General features: G+C 39.4%; 1 protein-coding gene across 1 annotated transcript in view; it reads right to left on the reverse strand.

Moving 5' to 3' along the window:
- IL1RAPL2 (interleukin 1 receptor accessory protein like 2) overlaps positions 1–20186 on the reverse strand; it is a 1253914-nt gene that overhangs the window by 581169 nt on the left and 652559 nt on the right. Inside the window, exon 3 of the mRNA XM_043459580.1 lies at positions 13929–14202. Coding sequence (XP_043315515.1) covers positions 13929–14202 — 274 coding nt within the window. The remainder of the gene's footprint in view (positions 1–13928; positions 14203–20186) is intronic.

A 20186-nucleotide genomic window follows, 5' to 3' on the forward strand; every position in this document is an offset into this window, starting at 1 on the left:
CTGTGACCCCAGAGATGGAGACTGACAGCCTGACCACTCTTCCACTTCCTGCTGTTGTGCTGAGTGAAAAGCCACTTCACAGCAATCCTCTTTTCTTTAAGCTAACTTGAGCAGGTTCTTGTTCTGGGCAACCAGATTTTTGTCAAGCCAGAAATTTATGCCAGAAGAGAAGTTGCAAACTGTAAACCATCAAAGAAAATGTTGGAACTGGTTGGTTAGGTGCATCAGAGAGTTATGGGTAGTGGGGATTCCTGCATCCCAAGTCTCCAGGAATGAACGGAACAAGAAGCTCATTCATGTTCTGAGCAAGTTATTTGAGAAACAATTAAAGCAGTCCTGGGGTTGACCCCGGGTTTACAACAGGGCAGAGATTCACCAATCCTAAAGGAATCCCTCAGGGCTTCATACAGAGGATGCCAGCACCAGCTGCAGACAAGGACTGTCCTCGTTGTCGTTCAGCCTCATGACAGGAGAATCCTCGCCAGTCCCCACTTCCAACTCAGGACAGGCAGACCTGAACAGGGACCTTGTGCCACTGCCAAGGTGAGTCAACAACTGATAGTGCCTGGAGGGTTTGCTGGTCTGGACCACTGACCAAAGGACCAAAAAATCCTGGGATTTTTTTTTTCTCCCCCATCACCAGATTACAGTGGGAGGGGAGTCTGGCTACAAAGGTCCTAGTAAATTCAGAAATGCATAATAGAACCCACCCTGATGGGAAATCAATTTCCAGAGGGAGGGTGTAAAAGGGGGAGGGGGAGGATGGTATGTATTTGCCTCTCTGATAACGGTAAGCTGTGCTGAGGTGAACTAAATGTATGGTTTAGCCCACAGGTGGAATGATGTTGAGGAGTTATACCTGGACCAGACTGAGGCACAACTGGAAGAGCCCTGAACATTCACTGGGGACTGTGAACCTAAAGACTGAAACTTTTTATGACCCTAAACTAACCCTGGGACATTTCTACAGCAGCTGGATGTGACTCTTGGTTGTCTCCTTTGGGGGCAGATGTGCATAATTGTTACCAGGGTCTGTGGCCAGATCCCTAGCTAGTTATTAAAAGGCTTTCACTTGACAGAAACCTTCTTGGGCTTGTTTATATCCTCATAGGGTAGAATTTGGGGCTTCCCAGGTGGCTTAGTGGTAAAGAACCTGCCTGCCAATGCAGATGATGAAGGAGAAGTAGGTTCAACCCCTGGGTCAGGAAGATCCCCTAGCGGAGGTGGCAACCCACTTCAGTATTCTGGCCTGGAGAATCCCATGGACAGAGGAACCTGGTGGGCTACAGTCCATAGGGTCACAAAAAGTCGGACACAACTGAGCATGTGTGTGGAGGGTAGAATTTCACAGTTTCAGCACTCCTGACAGTGCAACTGGCTGTCATCTGATGATGATGTAGATATCTCATCTCCGGGGGTGTCCTGTGAATTACAGGATGTTTGGCAGAATCCCTGGCCTCTACCCACTAGATGCCAGTAGCACACCCCACACCGCCAGAAGAGATTGTAATGATCAAGGATGTCTCCACATGTTCACAGGAGAACAAATTCACCCCTGGTTGGGAACCATGGAGGCAATGAAATACTTAGGAGTAGTTGAAACAGGGGGAAAAGAGTTGCAAGGGCAGTGTGTTTAGCAGTGCCCAGGGCTCCAGGGAGTGGGGTACTGTGACATGAAAAGTGTTCAATGGGTTTGGCCATGTCTGATCTTTGAGCCAGTCTGGGTGGGGGTGGGGGTAGAAGCCCAATCGCAAGGACTGAGGAGTGAGTGGAAGTGAGGAAGTGCTCAGTGAGAGGGGCTCTTCTTCGAGGACGTTTAACTATGAAGGGAAGGAGTGACGTGTGTGGGATACAAGACTGCGAGAGTTCTTTGAATACCAGAGAAACTTGGGCCATGGGGAAGGAGATAGCTGCAGAAAGCTTGAACATGCAAGAAATATGTAAGAGAATGAAGTAGATCTGCATACTATATTGGAGACATGTTCAGTGCACTATTTAAGAAAAAAAAAATGATGGTACCTTAAGTGAAACAAAATTACTCCCCAAATTATTCTGTGTGCATATGTATCAGACATACACACGTGTGTGTGTGTGTGTGTGTGTGTGTAGGATTTATGTAAGCATAGAAATGCTCTGGAAAAACTTTTTTTATCCAGAAAAATAGAGTAGGGTAGGGACAGTATGATAGAGGGCTTTTGTTTCTTTATATACCTCTGTGTTAGGAAAGTAAGATAAATGTTCACAGATATAAGAAAAAATAAAGTTAATTTACTGGCTTGGGTAGGCTTGGAAAGGCCACCTCTTCCTTTGAGACAGGAGGAGAGAGCAGACACTGATCTCTGTCACAAAGGGGTGGGAAATCAAGAGGGCTCTTGCCTATGTACACCTTAGACTAGAGACCTGAGAGTGAGTAAGGAGAGGAGGTCAGGACGGGAGTGTGGGCTTCTGAACAATAGCATATTTAGGGATCACTTCCACAAGTAGAATGGGGAAGGAGAAAGAAAAGATGACATCCTGTTTCCCAGTGGGCCAAACTGGGCCCAAATGAAAGAAAATCAAAAGGCATTGCAATAGGAACCTAGGAGGGGATACTGGAAAGGAAGGTGAGTGGTTCCAGAGGGGTACCAGACACTTAACTTTGGTAATACACATTGTTTTCATAACTTACTTTTTTTCAGTAAATGATTTGGTTTGTTGGGATTTGGGTTTTATGTTTGATAGGATTAAGAGAAATATACTGACTTTCAAGATTTTGTGTTTCACACTCAATATAAAGGTTCTTCTCTCTCTCTGTACATACAGAGGAAAGGATTTAATAAACTGAAGTTAATTCCACATCTATCACTAAATATCCTCAACACATCCAACAGAGGTGATATGACTTGGCTTTTGAGCCCTTGGGCTAGCAGTTCTTAGATGAGCAGCTCGAGAGTAAGAGCTATAAAAATGATGCTGCTTCAAGAAAGACCCCAGGTGGCACAGTAGTAAAGAATCCACCTGCCAATGCAGGAGAAATCAGAAACATAGGGTTCAGTCCCTGAGTTGGGAAGATCCCCTGGAGGAGGGCATGGAAGCCCACTCCAGTATTCTTACTGGGAAATCACATGGACAGAGGGACCTGGTGAGCTGCAGTCCATAGGCTCACAAGTTGGATGTGACAGAGCACGTACACACAAGAAAGACCCAGCCTCAGTGAACAAGTGAAGGAAATAGAAATTTCATAGGTGCCAAGTGTTTGGCCAAAGTCAGTGATTTTTATGTCTAGAAATACAGTAGTGATCATCTCTGGACTTGAGAAAATGGCAAGCAAAGTAGCAAAAGGGAAGCAAAGTAGCAAACGTAGAGAAGTCAAACTTGACTACACCTGTCTCTAAAATGATGCGAAGTAAAAAATAAGTCACATTTTATTTAGAAACAACAGTGCTTTTCAATCTTTGTTTTATGTCAAGTGGGATCAAACTCGAAAGTTTACCAGATTGTGTATACAACAATGCTATCTAATGGGAAATTTCCCTACATGCCTTAAAGTTTAGAAATTTCTGTGACCTTGTACCATGCTATAGAACATTGTCATTCAAAGCATCATTCTCTGCACTGTCATCTCATAATAAGTGCCTCCCTGCTGTCTATTTCTGTTTCTATTGGCAAGACTTAACATATTAGAAAAAGAAAAGGTTTCATGCAACCAAAATAAAAATCCCCAGACCCTAGTGATCTGAGGGTTACAGCCAGTAAATCAGCGACCCATATGTATGGAAAGTGTCCTCTATATTTGTAGAATCTGTGTGTATATGTGTGTGGGGGGAGTTGTAGTTCAGGGTAAGTTTTAGACTCAGAAAAGGAAGAGATAAGATACAGAGAGAGGGAGGGAGGGAAAAAGGGATAGAGAAAGAGAGAGGGAAAGGCATTTATAGAGGTAGATAGACATAGAGAGAGATAGATCTCGCCTGAGAGTGAAAGTGTTGTGTACTCAGATGCTAAGTCAAGTCCGACTCTTTGTGACCCCCTGGACCATAGCCTTCAAGGCTCCTCTCTCACTGGTATCTTCCAGTCAAGAAAACTGGAGTGGGTTGCCATTCCCTTCTCCAGGGGATCTTCCCAACCCAGGGATTGAACCCTCGTCTACTACACTGGTAGGCGGATTCTTTACCACTGTGCCACCAGGAAAGCCTGAGAGTAAAAGAGGTGAATGTAAATATGAAATCTGGCCAAAATACTCTCCTTTACAGGGAGTCAGAGGAAGGCTTTGGGAGGGTCAGGGTAATGGGGCTGAAAAATGAAAATATGCATATACCACCTCTGAACCTAAATAAGGGTATATTGCCTTATTATCGGCGAAGAGTATGATCTAGTCTGGAAATTAATACGTGTAGCTTCGTGTTAATCTGGGTCTCATTTTATTGAGATAAAGGCCCTGTAGTGGAACTATGCACCACCATCCTCCTTGGCTTTTTTCCACCTCATAGCCATGGATAGAGACTGTACTCATTGAAAATTAACCAGCTACCTTGCCAAGGTAGATCATTCTTCAGGGTGGTGAGAGAGTGGGGATGGTGTCGTATGAATTCATTCCAATTGTTGAGAAAACTACCTGGAGTGCATGTTTTTACTGATAATACTGAGGTCAGCAGCATCTCCTTTGTTAATAAGGGTTGAATCAGAGAAGGGAATTTATTCCTCTTAAATACACATTTTCTCATTGTATAAATCTTAATTATGTTGAATTGGTTCATGGTGCTTTTCAGATCTACTTTTCTGTATATTTTCCCTCTACTTTTCTGTATATTCATTCTACTAACTTTTGAGACTGATATTAAACCTCCAACCAAAAATCTTAATTTACCTATATAAAAAATAACTGTAACATGCACTCGTTCAGTTCAGTTCAGTCACTCAGTCAAGTCCGCACTCTCTGCGACCCCATGGACTGCAGCACCCCAGGCTTCCCTGTCTATCACCAACTCCCAGAGCTTAGTGAAACTCATGTCCATCGAGTCTGTGATGCCATCCAACCATCTCATCTTCTGTTGTCCCCTTCTCCTCCCACCTTCAATCTTTACTAGCATCAGGGTCTTTTACATTGAGTCAGTTCTTCAATATATACTGATTTTATATATGTATGTATACATATGTAAATTTTATATATGTAACTTATGTAATATATGCATATATATGTAACTTTATATTTACATATAAATATATGTAACTTAGTTCTGTATTTTCCAAGTCTTCTATAAATATGTTATCATACTTTCATAATTTAAAAAATAAAAACAAAAGAAAAAAAAAGAGGAAAGAAAAAAAATAAATATACATTTTCTCCGTGGAAACATCACCTGCTAAAAACATGCAGTGTTATCTGACTGCATGGTAAGGTGATCATTAGTTCTGTCCTTTATCTTATTTTCTAAGAACTGGTCAATGTCTTAAAGTCTCACATTCCAAAAATATATCTGAAACCTCCATAAACTAAGTGTTATTGTGTTCACATATAGAACAAAAGCCTTGATAAATGCTGGTTCCAGTCACACTGACATCCCTGTTTTTCTCTGCACATAGGTCATGTTTTACTGCCTCCTTGCTCTTAAACATTGCTTAACCTGCCTGGTAATTCCTATACTATTGCCACCTGATTAAGACCCTCAAGCACCATCTCAAACATCATAATTCTATAAGTCAAAAGTTGTTTTTTCTTACTTTCTACTACTATTTTATTTCTTACAGTACTTTTTGCTTCCTCTCATGTGTGATAGAATAAAAGACATGAAGTTAGCAGGTCTCTACTTCTCTCTGCCCTCAAAAAACAATCCTCTTTTTGGCTGAAAAGGCCTCTCCAAAGCCAGAAACTTCTACAGAGATTCTGTGTTCCAGATCATTTTCAGGGCTTTTTCTGTGAAAAAATAGGTGTAATGGGCAGAAAGAGCTGAAAGAAATTGCAAAGAACAATCTGAGTTTATTTAGGTTATATTACAAAGGGGAACAAGGGCTTCTTGCAAAGAAAAAAAAAAAAAACCACCAAGAGATAGAAGATGAAAGAGGACAAAAGAGGAAAATGCATTCTAAGGTGTTTTTTAGTTGGGAATGAGAATGAGGAGTGATGAGAGAGGTTTCTCGGCAGCTGCCTTATGTGGGAAAAGATGATTTCAAATACTGTGGAGGTGGGACTTTCCCATTTTTTGTGGTACCATGGACTATAGCCTGCCAGGCTCCTCTGTCCATGGAATTCTCCAGGCAAGAATAGTGGAGTGGGCAGCCATTCCCTTCTCCAGGGGATCTTCTTGACCCAGGGATTGAACCCAGGTCTCCTACATTACAGGCAGATTCTTTTACCGTCTGACCCACCATGGAAGCCCAACTGTCCTCCCATATAAAATAAAAGTTAAGCTTAAAAAATAGATTGAAGGCAGACATGTAGGAAAGCAGAGAAACTAATTAGGAGTTTATTGTAACAAGAGAGATAAGAGATGAGAGATAAGAGATCTTGGCATGGACTGGCAGTGGAATGGAAGGCACAGATTATGTAATCCCCAAAGGTCAAGGAGGTTAAGACCCTGTGGAATAATACATTGACCAATGGGAGATAGGAGCTGAGAGAGAAACTGTTCTCCTATTCTCCTCCTGGATCAAGTATGTAAAAATACCCTTCCTTCTTTACTGCCTCACTTTACTTTTACCTTGGTCCTGTTTCCCTGGGATTACAATCCCTGGGTCATAAAGATCCCCTGGAGAAGGAAATGGCAACCCATTCCACTATTCTTGCCTAGGAAATGCCATGGACAGAGGAGTCTGGCAGGCTATAGTCCCTGGGGTCACAAGGAATTGGACATGACCGAGTGACTGAGAACACAGCACACACTCTAATACATATTCACTTTTTGCCCCAGGATTCACTTTCTAGGAACCCAAAGATAAGATAGGAGGAAGATCAGAAGTTCAGTTTTGGATGTATTGGTTTTGATGTAGGTAGAGATGCTGAAAGTCTGTTGGATAAAAAATTCTGCAGAGAGATCTGGGCTGGAAGGTATCCATGTTGAAGTTACCAGTGTGCAGATGGTATATAGAACTATGAGACTGCATAAACAGATCATGGAGGGAAACGGTGTTAATAAAGATTAAAAAACTAAGGACCAGGCCCTAAGAGTCCTCTGACATTAAGAGATCAGGAGAAATATGAGGAGTCAGCAAAGGAATTTCAGAAAAGATAACTGATGAAATAAAGGGAAAACAGGAGAGTGTGACTCTTTGAAACTCAGGTAAAGAACATGTATCAAAAAGAAGGTATAGTCAACTGTGCTAAATGTTCTGGTCTTATAAAAAGAGGAGTGAAAATTGACTTGACCATTGAATTTAGCATTGTTGTAGTCATTGGAGACTGCAGTTTTGGTGGAGTGGTTAAGGTAAAATTCTGATGGAAGGGACTCTCCTGGTGGCTCAGACCATAAAGAATCCATCTGCTGATGCAGGAGATACAAGAGACCCAGGTTTGATCCCTGGGTTGGGAAGATCCCCTGGAGAAGGGAATGGCTACCAACTCCATTATTCTTCTCTGGAGAATTCCAGGGACAGAGGAGCCTGGTGGGCTACAGTCCATGGGGGTCACAAAGAGTTGGACACAACTGAGCAACTTTCACTCCCTCACTCACTGATGGATGTAGTTTAACAGAGAATTAGTGGAAAAGAGCTTAAGATGGTGAGTGCAGACAACAGTTTCTTTGAAGTAGTTTTGCTGCAAATGGAAACAAAGAAATGGAGGCAGTGGTTGTCAGGGGAAGTAGAATTAAGAAGCATAGACCTTGACCTGTGTGTATGCTGGTGGAAATGATTCAGTAGAAATAGAAAATTCCATGATAAGGGAGGTGGGAGAATGGCTTCAGTGATATCCTCAGGTAGCCAAACAATGGTCAGAATCGAATGTATTAGTGAAGTGACTGGTCTTACATGGGAGCTTTGCCAGTCCATCAATGACAACAAACCTGAAGTACAGATACCAGTAGGTGGGTAGATGTAGTCAAAGTTCTCTCCTAACTGCCTCAATCTTTTCTCAGTAAAATGGGAAACAAGGGGAGGAGATGTTGGAGGCTTGAGAAGAGCCAATGTGAAACAGTCATCTAGGAAGACAGGAGACTGAATGGTCCAGTAATACATACTAAGACTATTTGACAGCATTAAGAATCCATTTGAGGTTCATGATGATGAATTTAAAGTGAGATCAGTAAACATTATATGGTTTCCTTCAGTCAAGTTCAGCTAGAAGGATACAAATACAAGCATAGATGGAGAGTTGGATTTATACAGTGTTGTGGTTTTCACAAGTGAGTAAGATAAAGGGGGAAAGGGTCTAGGGAAAAAAGAGGGTATATATGAGATTGATTAAATTGACTGATCATGGAATTTAAACTGTTAGTTTGAGAAGAGAGTGGTGGATAGTGAAAGAATTGTGGGACCAGTGAGTTGCAGCTCTGGGTAGAGTTAATACATTATTGGAACTGTGGTACAGAAAGAGTGAGCCCAAGGTGGTGGCCAGAGAATATATGCAAATGAGATAATCCAGGAGATTACTACTGCCTCCACCACTCCAAAATGTTGCAGATCACCTACCTGCCACAACCATTACATTACCTAGCTGGACACTGGAAAGACTTTGAATTTGCAACTCCTGCAATAAGTTGAAACACTGATATCAACAAAATAATCATAACACAGAAGATCACTGAACTTATGTAATGATAAAAGGAATGGAACTAAATGAATACCAGTGTTAGATAGCTCATCAGTGATTACTTGAAATTAATTCTTGTTTTCTAATGATTAAATATAACCCATTAATTCTTACCAAGCAGGTGATCCTGCTGACTAAACTATAAATATCTGTTTTCCCTCAGCAAATAAGCTGGAGTTGAAAATGACATAGGTATTATAAAATAGAATGATTATATTTCTGATTATTACAAAGCTAATGTTTTACAATGTGGTTATATTCTAAACATTATAGCATGTCTAATTTACTATTAATGCAATAAAAATAAACGATAATTGATACTACTTTGTCATTTAAGTTATGCACAGTTTTTTAAAATAAGCAGATCATCAAATTGTGGAGGTTAAAAAATAATATTTTCAGGTTATATATGTGTTCTTTTATACATATTTGCTACAAAAATAACTGTATCAGGGACTCCCACTTATAGACCAAAATAGGAGGAAAAAAATAACTAACTGCATAACACTCTAGCCTACATAGGACAGAAGAGGCCATTGCTGCAGTCTTAAGACCCTGTTGCACAATCTGGATCTTTTCTGAAGTTAATTAATTCTCTAAGATTCAGGATCTCATTTTTCCTACAAGAAACTATCTGCTATCCTAGAAATTACTACCTGGGCAACCAACTTGTTGACACTTAACTTTTCAAAGATCAATAGTTAAGCTAGAATTGAATTATGAGAAATGTTTGGTCCTTGAAAATCTCTTGGTTACCATGGTGGGGAGTAGGTTAGGTGGGTGGAAGGTGATAAAAGCTAATTCTTAGTGTCTTAGGTAGACTAGGACAATTACTTTTGTTTCTAAAAACATAAATTTCCTTGCAGTATGGCATAAAGCAAGTCCCATAGTACATGCTCAATGAATATTTGTTGACTGAAATATATGAGTTAAATGACTGGAGAATGTTACTAAATATTTCATATGTGCATTTTTTAACCACACTGAAATCAGTAGAATAACTTTTAATGAGGTTGATAAAGCATAGGAAAATAATACATAATTACTTTAAAGTAGTATCAAATTCAAGATTTTAGGTGATACAGATATTGCCAAATGCAGAGCCTTTTTCACTATAAATGTCACCCTCTTGGCAATGGCATAACATCACCTACATAGACTGAATTTGGAGTCTATGATCCAAATTGACTGGAGTCAGTGATCACTACTAGATCTGAAAAATATGTTTATTATTTATACCCAAATTCTAGCTATTTCACTTATGCCATTTTGGAAGAGATAAAGGACAAACAAGCAGATTACAACAACAACAACAACAACAAAACAATGAGGAGGTTATGTCAAAGAGACAGATGCACCAACTGAAAGAACTTCCAAAGGTCAAAGGTGGATGAATTTGACCCAGAAAATACAGTAACACTGAATTATTATCCAGTGTATAATATAAATTTCCATGAGTCCATAGTGATATAATAAATGATTGAATAAATAAATGGGAGAAAAAAAAACAAATATCCCATGCAGAAGAAATCTAAATAATTTTATATAGATGGGCTTCCCTGGTAGCTCAGATGGTAAAGAATCTGCCTGAAATGCAGGAGACCTGGGTTCAATCCATGGATCAGGAAGATCCCCTGGAGAAGGGAATGGCTACTCACTCCAGTATTCTTACTTGGAAAATTCCATGGACAGAGGAGCCTGGTAGGCTACAGTTCACAGGGTTGCAAAGAGTCAGACATGACTTAGTGACTAACACTTTCACTTATGTACATAGTTTGCTTTTAAGGAAATGGAGCATAACTACCATTTCTTATGTATAGACTATTGAAAAACTACTTCCTTCCAAAGAGGACAGTTTGAAAAAGGAGGGGAAAAATAACAACTTCAGAGTAGAGAAAGACAAACACTACCTTGAGCCAGATGATCAAGGTCAATATAAACAGTGATAAAACATGCTGATACTTCCTACCCTTGACATGATGTGATGAGAATGCATTTTACCTCTGTGTTCTTCCTCCTCAAAACACATTACCCCAGTATAAGCATGAAAAATTATCAGGTTGAGACTTGAGAGACATTCTACAAAATGTTTGAATAGTACTATTTAAACTGTCAATGTCATTAGAAACAAGAATAGTGTGAGAAACCCCTACAGCCAAAAGGAACTTAAGGAGACATGACAATTAAATGTAAGGTGATCTCCCAGATGGAATCCTGGAACAGAAAAGGGGCATTAAGCAAAATCTGAGGAAATCTGAATAAAATATGGACTTTAGTTAATGATGATTGGCTCATTGGTTATAACAAGTGTACCACAGTCCTGGAAAATGTTAATACTAGGGGAAATGGGTATAGGGCATACAGAAACTTTCTGGAGTATCTTTGAAATAATTCTGTAAGTCTAAAACTGATCTAAAAATTTTAAAGAATATTTAAAAGCCAGTTGGGAGCTTTTGTTGCAGCACTTTTTATAGGGAAAAATATATATGCACATCAATAGCAAAATGATAGACTAAATTGTGATATCATAGACTATTGAACAACACAGAACAGTGTATACTTAAAAGGATGAGTGCACTGTCTATCAGTTGACTTGGAAATATTTCCAATATATATTTTTAATACAGAAAGAAAATGCATGGAAATATGTAACTCTCTTTTTAGTTTGTAAAACAGGAGAAAATCCCCATGTAGATATGCTTGTGCAATTAAAAGAATCAGGAGAAGGTATTCAAGGATACGGGCTTCCCAGGTGGTGCTAGTGGTAAAGAACCCTCCTGCCAATGCAGGAGACGTAAGAGACGTGGGTTCTATCCCTGGATTGGAAAGATCCTCAGGAGGAGGGCATGGCAACCCACTGCAGTATTCTTGCAGTGTCCTGGAGAATCCCATGGACAGAGGAACCTGGCAGGTTATAGTCCATAGGGTCGCAAAGAGCCAGACACAAGTGAAATGACTTAGCACACATGCATGCAAGGGTACACACTAGACTGTTACCATTTATCAGAGAGGGGAAAGGGTAAGATGAGTACATGAGTGTTATATATTTTTAAGGAAAATAGGAAGAGAGGAAAGAGAGCCAGACTGGAGAAATAAGCAGGGCAGGGGAAGTAAGCAGTAATTAATTCAGTAATTCATTATAAATATAGCACCTGTATGTAGTTGGCTGATGCTCTGCAAATAAAATATTTAATTTGTGAAAACAAAACAGAGCAAATTGAATTCCAGGAGGAAAAATTATCTATTTTACATTGGCAGGATTTAATGAGGGAATGAAGAAGATATAAACAGGGAGAGAGTAACAGCACCCTAAAGAAGAGAGTGAAGCCAAATTACACCCACTTCTCAGTTCCACCAAGAACTGTCCAAGGAGGTAAAAATGCTGCTTATTCCTAAGGTTGTGATCAGAATGATTGCTACTTTTGCCACTATTCTGGGGCTTTTGCCCACCACAAAGAGATGAAACTTGTTTCCCCAATACTTCCTCCCAACACACATACAAAAGTTATTTTTTTTCAAAAGTGATTCTTAAGGCATCAAGAAAGTTCTCTATTTATATACCACCTGTTCTCCTGCCCTTTTGAACAATGAGGCCACATCAGGAATTTCCAAGTGGTGACATAGCTTTGGTATTAGACAAAGTGTAACAGGAAACAAAAATGGAAGGGTCTGCATTTCCCAGAAGGTAAAATCAAACAACAGAATGCAGATCCCTGGTGAGCAAGATCAGACTTATCAAATGGCAGTTTTGAAAATGGGTTTAAAGTCACCTCAGCTACCTACTTCAACACTTAATGCAGTCTTTATCTGAGATTTGAGATTTTAGACCCTGACAAGGGGAGGTGGAGAGGGCAGGAAGGATATATTGTGGAATTCCTGACCAAAAAACTGATTTCCTGTCACTATGAACTTCTTGCAAACAGGAACTGTATATGTGGTATCTTCCTAGTATACTATATAGGAAGACAGGAGGACCATATGTTTATAGGGTCCCACATTGAATACTTAGATACAGTAGACTCAAATTCACATTGCAAATTCTACAAAGAATTTCAGCAGAAGCTCACCTGTTAAAAGATCTCCCAGAAGAATTTGAAGCTATTTTCCATCAACAATAAAGCTGAGACCCTGACCTAAATGATAATTTAGGTAATTTTCATGGCCAGATATCAAGATCATTGAGCCAAGTAGCTCTATACAAAAACATTTGTTAATACAGATCTTCCTGTATTAACCATTAGGGTTATGGCCTGATAAACCCACTGTTGCTGTTGTTTAGTCACTCAGTTGTGTCCTACTCTTTGCGACCCCATAGACTATAGCCTTCCAGGCTCCTCTGTTCATGGGATCTCCCATGCAAGAATGATGAAGTGGGTTGCCATTTCCTTCTCCAGGGGATCTTCCTTACCCAGGGATCAAACCTGCATCTCTGCGTCTCCTGCATTGGCAGATAGGTTCTTTACCACTGAGCCACCTGGGAAACCCAAGTTGAAAATACCTGAAGTCAAAATACATTTAATACACCTAACGTACTGAACATCATAGTTTAGCCTAGTCTACCTTAAATGTACTCAGAACACTTTCATTTCACATTGGGCAAAATGATCTAAAGAAAGCCTATTTTATAATAAAGTATTGAATATTTCATGTAATGTATTGAAAGTGAAAAACAGAATAGTTATATGGGTACAGGGTGATTTTAAGTATACCATTTGTTTACCCCATGATCATATGGCTGACAGAGAGCTGCAACTTACTGCCTGTTACTACCCAGCATCATGAAATATTATCATGTCACATATTGCTAACATGGAAAAGATTCAAAATTTAAAGTGTGGTTTATGTTGAATATGTGTCACTTTTGCACCATCATAAAATTGAAAAATTATAAGTCCAACCATCCATCATAAGTCAGAGATGGTTTATATAAGACCCTGGGGAAGGGGTGGAGATGGGGAATAAATGAATTGCAAAATTGTATGAATTAAATGAGTACACACAGTAAATGGGAATCTTGCTTTATGAAAATGTGATAAGAACTTGCTATGTTGTTTTGATAAATAATTAAAATGAAATTTACAGAAGCTCCACATGCACTGCAGCCTGTCAAGAATATATCCACTGTATAACATAAGGCACCCTTACACACTCCAGTCCTAAACAAGATTACCACCTGTGACGTTGAACAATGTTTTCACATAGTACTCACCTTAAAACACAAGTGTAGAATCCACTGTCTTGTGCCTCAGCTGAGTGAAACCATATTGAATCTTCCTCTTTGCTCATCCTGACCTCTGAAAAGATGATGGGCTCTTCCAAATCATCTTTGTTTTTGTACCACATCAACCTGAGCCCAGTGCTTTGGGCCATGCTATAGTTGGTACGAATGTAACTGTAGAAAAGGGCACATTTCACTCGGACTGGCTCGCCTGCCAAAGCCATGTATGTCTTGAGATCCACTGACCAGTCAATGCAGCCATCCACTGAAAGAAAACCAGATTGGGCATGAGATGCAATGAACATTGTTGATAATGATGAGAGCAATAATCAGTCATTGCCAACATATACTGAGGACTCAGTATGAGCTAGACACTGAGTCACGTGCTTTACATAGATTATCTCATTCGATCTTCCCAGTGATCCTATGACAAGGGTCCCCAAATCCCCATGCCATGGACCTGTACCCCTCTACCGGTCCACAACCTGTTAGGAACGGGGCTTCACAGCAGGAGGTGAGTGGTGGGTGAGTAAGTGGTTTCATCTGTATTTACAGTCATTTCTTATCACTCTCATCCCCTAGGTCTGTGGAAAAATTGTTTTCCATGAGACCACTTCCTGGTGCCAAAAACATTGGGGACTACTGTCCTATGAGATATATCTTATCCTTGGACCTGGGCAAGCAGGATTCCTGTTCTATCCCTGTGCCTTTGGAGTATTTCCAGTCCTCTACAGTAATCTGCTTGGAGTTGACTAGATCCTCTAAGGAGCTCCAGCACTCATACCTATGGGATATTCCTGGGGTCCCCACAACTAGGTACCAATTCCAGTAGGGTGGTTGGCCAAGTGTATCATTCAGTCCAGTTCAGTTCAGTTCAGTCACTCAGTTGTGTCTGACTCTTTGCAACCCCATGAATCGCAGCATGCCAGCATCATTACTGTCAGCCAAACAGCATCCGGTTAACAGGATTTTGTGGGACTGGATGGCTGGAATGATCCTGGCATGCTGATTTTTGGTGACTCAAATTGCTTATATAGACAGGAGACCCACAAAACAGAGACTTCGTTAGGACTCCTGTATAGTCTAGGAGGAGCCCTGAGATTGAGGTTTTTATTATTCTTATTTTATAGACGAGAAAATAAATGAGACTCAGGAAAGTTTAGTGACTTTGTCTATGGATACAGAGCTAATAAATGGTGGAAAACCAGTCTGTGATTCCAGAGACTGTTTTCTTAACCCCTATCCTGTACTGCCCCTGTCTATAATTGTGACCAGAACCATTGTTTTATTTATTTGCCTTTGAGAAAGTAGATGCCAGAACTGGAAGCAGTGGGTACCTAAAGTGATTATTTGCCACTGTCTACATGCCAGTTTTCCATGGTATGACCTATTAATAGCAGATATTTAATCACAGCTCAGTTTCTTTTTATACCCTTAGGCCTCCCTTGCTGCTCAGCTGGTGTGTGCTCATGGGAATATATTATATTAATGTCCTATATTAATGTCAAGTTTAATCAAATAATATTAGGTGGGTAAATCTACCATTAAAGAAAGACATATACAGTGAATTTTCTCTTTTCCGGAAAGGTTGGAAATGAGACACTGTGGATAATTTTATATGCTAGTCAATACAATTAGCATAGCTATTCTACTTCCAATGGCTGATTTTCAAAGAATTTCATCAAATTATGCTACATCCCTTTGTGTGACTTGATTACCCTTTATAAAATAATCCTTTTGTAAACTGTATAAACACTGTCATTTTAAAATTATGTTTCACTTATCATTTTGTGAACTCATCTGCTTCCTTTTTTAGATGTTGAGAACTCTGTAGCCCAATGTGTTTATATTTTACCCTCAGTTGACAGGAAAAGCTCAGAGCTACATGCAATGCTCAAGTGTAATAAACTATCCTACCTCAGGATTTTGCTTTCTCTGCAGAAGGGCTTCTTGACCTGAGGTTCAAGGACACCCAGAGGCAGATTGACTGGATAGATTTCAAGGTGGTGCTTATTTGCATAGCTATACTTTTCTGAGGTAAAGTTCCATAGCTTCCATAGCTCTTTATCAGATCTTCAAAGGGGTCTGTAGCCCAAGAAAGTTTTTGAATTCTTTGACTTCTGATCTCTTTGTGACTTCATTTTTCACTGCCTTGCTGCATATGAGCATTTATTATAAGTTGCCTCAAATCCTTTTGTAGTATGTCAAGTATTCACTAGAAATAAATCAATAATCAAATAACTCACCCTAAATTTATAATGAAGGGCATTTGAACTTTGAGGACTCACAGGGCACCAGATTCATCACTATGAATTTTGATGACCATTGTGCACTGTTGAAGTCAAAAAGGTACAACCGAATTGGACTAAGTACATACTGATCTCTAGCTATCTTTTGGGGGGCTTTTTTATTCACTTCCAGGTATCAGTTGTTTACCTGTCACTTGTCATTCTCATAATTGTCAAGAACAGGGAGGGGGGGAATCTACATTACTTAATCTTTGGGGTCATTGTAGATTACTGGTGATACATCACTGTATTTAATGCAATTTTGATATTTATTGCATTGTCATCTTTAAATGAATTTTATATTTTCCCTACTATGGATTATTTGTGTTTTGATATGGCTCCCATACATTAACACAACTGAGAGGAAACGATATGCCTTTTTTTAGAAAATGTATTTTTTTCTCATGCTATGCTAAGTCATTTTAGTCATATCCAACTCTTTGTGACCCTACGGGCTGTTGCTCACCAGGTTCCTCCATCCATGGAATTCTCCAGACAGAATACTAGAGTGGATTACCATTATCTCATCCAAGGATCTTCCTGAACCAGATTGCACCTACTTTTCCTGTGTTTCATACATTGTGGGCAGATTCTTTCCTACTGAGCCACTGGGGAGACCATAGCTTTATTTTAAAAGTTGGTTAATAGAAGAAACAAAGAAAATATGGGGGTTTCTTAAAAACTCCTTCACATTCCAGTTTTTGTTTTTTCCTAACCCTAAAGGTGCATAGCAAATGCTTATGAATTAACAAATGTGGCTTGGAAGAGTAGTTTTAAACCTCGATGATTACCTACTTGATAGAAAAAAAAAATCTGGAATGTTTTTTCATTTGCACCCTAAATCCCTGTAGTTATTTCCTCTAAACCCAGAGGAATCGGGTGGAGAGGGAGGTGGGAGGGGGGATCGGGATGGGGAATACTTGTAAATCTATGGCTGATTCATATCAATGTATGACAAAACCCACTGAAAAAATAAATAAATAAATAAAAAACCCAATCTGTTGCATAATCTACACCTGTGCAATGCTAACAGCCTGGTTTGTCCCATTACTGACAGGTCATGGTTTGTATAAAAAATAATCAAAATATCTGCTCTTGGGACATGACAATCAGGCTCAAAGGAGGGTGAAGACATTTAAGTGCCATTACAATCAGCTTTTTCATACAGACTTTGAGAGGACACTGAGAATTCATTTCCTCTTAAGTGCTAGCTGGGTAAAATGGATTTGACTTAATAGTTTATGGTTCCTTTTCTTCTGTTCCCTTGCTTTAGGTAGCAGAGAGGGAATCTTTAGTTATAAAGTTGTCAACAGACAGAGAACAGATATTCAATAATAAGGACAATTTCCAAAGGTTATCCTCTTATTCTTTTCCCTTAGTACAATCATCCCTCAATATCTGCAGGGGACTGATATCATGACCCCCAAGGATATCAACACCTCTGAATGCTCAAGTCTCTTATATAAAATGACATGGTAGTTTCTTATAATCTACATATACCTTCCAATATCCTTTAAATCATCTCTAGCTTGCTCATAATAGCTAATACAAAGTAAATGTGATACAGATGTAAATGCAACATAATTGCCAGTGTGTACAAAATTCAAGTTCTGCCTTTTAGAACTTTTTGGAATTTTACAAAATATTTTCCACCCATGGTTGGTTGAATCCCAGGAGGTAGAACCTGAGAATATGGGCAGGGGCTGACACAACTTTATTCACTACATAAGTTAGAATATAATGTATCTCAAAACACCTGAGGCAATTTTCCCAAAAAAAGTGGATTAGACAAATAACAAGATACTAGGGATACATGAAGGCTTATCTGACACCAAATATTTTTCCACACTGAACTTTCATCAGCAGAAATCCATTCCCATAAGTAAAGACCTTATAACCTTATATCTAGAGAGTACAGAAACACTATCAGATCCCAGCAAGGTGGTATGATTCATTTTTAATGGATTGTTATTCCTAGGAAAACCAACAGAGACAGGGGGCAAGGAGGGATAAAATACGATACAGTGCATTTCTCTTTAGATTTGGGACTGGTGAAACAACTAAGAAGGCCTACTGAAGTAAGAGGTCTGGAAGTTCAGGTGGCAAGGGAACATGATGGGATTGATACCTTGAGGGTGAGAGAGAAGGTTAAGAAAAACCCTTTTTTGTGAAGAAAAATCACATAAAACTTAGTTTTCCAAGAGCCATTCCAGGGATCAAAGATGGTACTATCAGAAGTCACCAGTATAAGTCACATGTTTGTCATGAGAAGGAGATTGTAATACATGCCATGCAGTCAGAGCCCTTTGCATGTTGACACTCCATATGTATTTGGCAAACAAGAGAATGAATAGATCTGTGATGCAGCTGAGAAGGGAGCATGATACAGCCAGGTTAGGGACATAGGAGAACTCAGGAGCCCACAGAGAAAGCCCACCTCCAAGTTTGACCTTATCGGCAAGGCCTCTCATTCACAGAGGGATCCAGTCCTATTCTGTTCACAACTCCAGTCATACCTATGTAGGTTTGCCCCCAAAAGCCTCTGAAGAGTGGTGGTTCCTGGACAGACTAGCTTCTCCCAAAGATGGCTTGATAACTGCGTTTCACTAACTAGCCACAAGTGTAAATAGAGGCACTGTAGGTCCCTGGTAGATCAGACAGTAATGAATCTGCCTGTAATGAAGGAGACCTGGGTTCAATCCCTGAGTGGGGAAGATCCCCTGGAGAAGGGAATGACAATCCATTCCAGTATTCTTGCATGTAGAATCTCATGGACAGAGGAGCCTGGTGGGTTACAGACCATGACATTCAAAGAGATGGACATGACTGAGTGATTAACAGTTTCACTTTTCTTTTCAAGAAGGAAAACAATCCCCCTTCAAAAAAAAAAAAAAAAACAGAGAGAGAGAGAAAAGCAGCAACATTCTGCAGTTGGACTGAAGCTTGCTACAGAGCAAATCCACCAAAAACATCAGGAAGGCCTGACTGTCTTCTGCTTCACAGTCCCTCGGCATGGCTATAAATATTTCCATCATTCCACTGAAAAATACCTGTTTCTAAGCTAACCATTCCCTGTTCACTCTTGACTTGTAAGAATAGCAATTCAAGTATTTAAAGGAACAGTTGTATTTCTTTAGATTCTCATTTCAGCTTACTTGATTTAGGTTTCTATAAAACTCCCAAAATTATCACTCTTAGTTTGGTCGTGTTGGTAGAAATGTTTAAATATCTGAGTGATACAAAACACTTAAATGGAGCAAAGAAAGTCACTTCTTTAAAACCCAGTTCTCGATTTTCATTGCTTTCATTTCAGACTGAAAAACAAGCATGTGCTTAAGGAGTTTGACATGAAAATTCAAAAAAATGGAGCACATTTAACATATAAAGGGACATGTTAGTGCTCATGCAATTTATTTTGCCAACAGGAGATTCCTAGGGGTGAAAACTAATGCAGTATCCTGGAAAGTGCCCTGGGTGACCAAAGCAAACCTATTTAGCCTGCTTATAGATAAGCCTTGGTTTCCTTGCCAATACATCTGGAAAAACAAATCTTGTCACACCTACCTGCTGTGGAAACAAAGTCCTGAGAAAAACATTTAATCTCTCAAAGAGGGATTAAATCAACAACAACAGTTAAACCAGCAACAACAATTATATTATTTTAGAAAACAAGAATATTGCCTGCAATAAAATTACAGACTCTAATGGCTATGTACATTACAATTTTCATTGGGGAATAGGATATATATCTATGTATAGAAATGTCAGTTCTGGATATCTGCCCCAAACTGGAAATCTCTTTAGGTAAAATTAGCATATGAAAATAGGCAAGCTCCAGATGTCTTGATAATGTTCATTACAACCTAAGTCCTTTGCCTGGGATGTACATCTGGTATTAATTTGTTATTATTATTAAAAATTATTAATAAATTGAATTTTTAAGCCAGATGTTTTTTGATAA

The sequence above is a fragment of the Cervus canadensis genome, chromosome X (assembly GCF_019320065.1).
Source record: "Cervus canadensis isolate Bull #8, Minnesota chromosome X, ASM1932006v1, whole genome shotgun sequence".
NCBI classification, from domain to species: domain Eukaryota; kingdom Metazoa; phylum Chordata; class Mammalia; order Artiodactyla; family Cervidae; genus Cervus; species Cervus canadensis.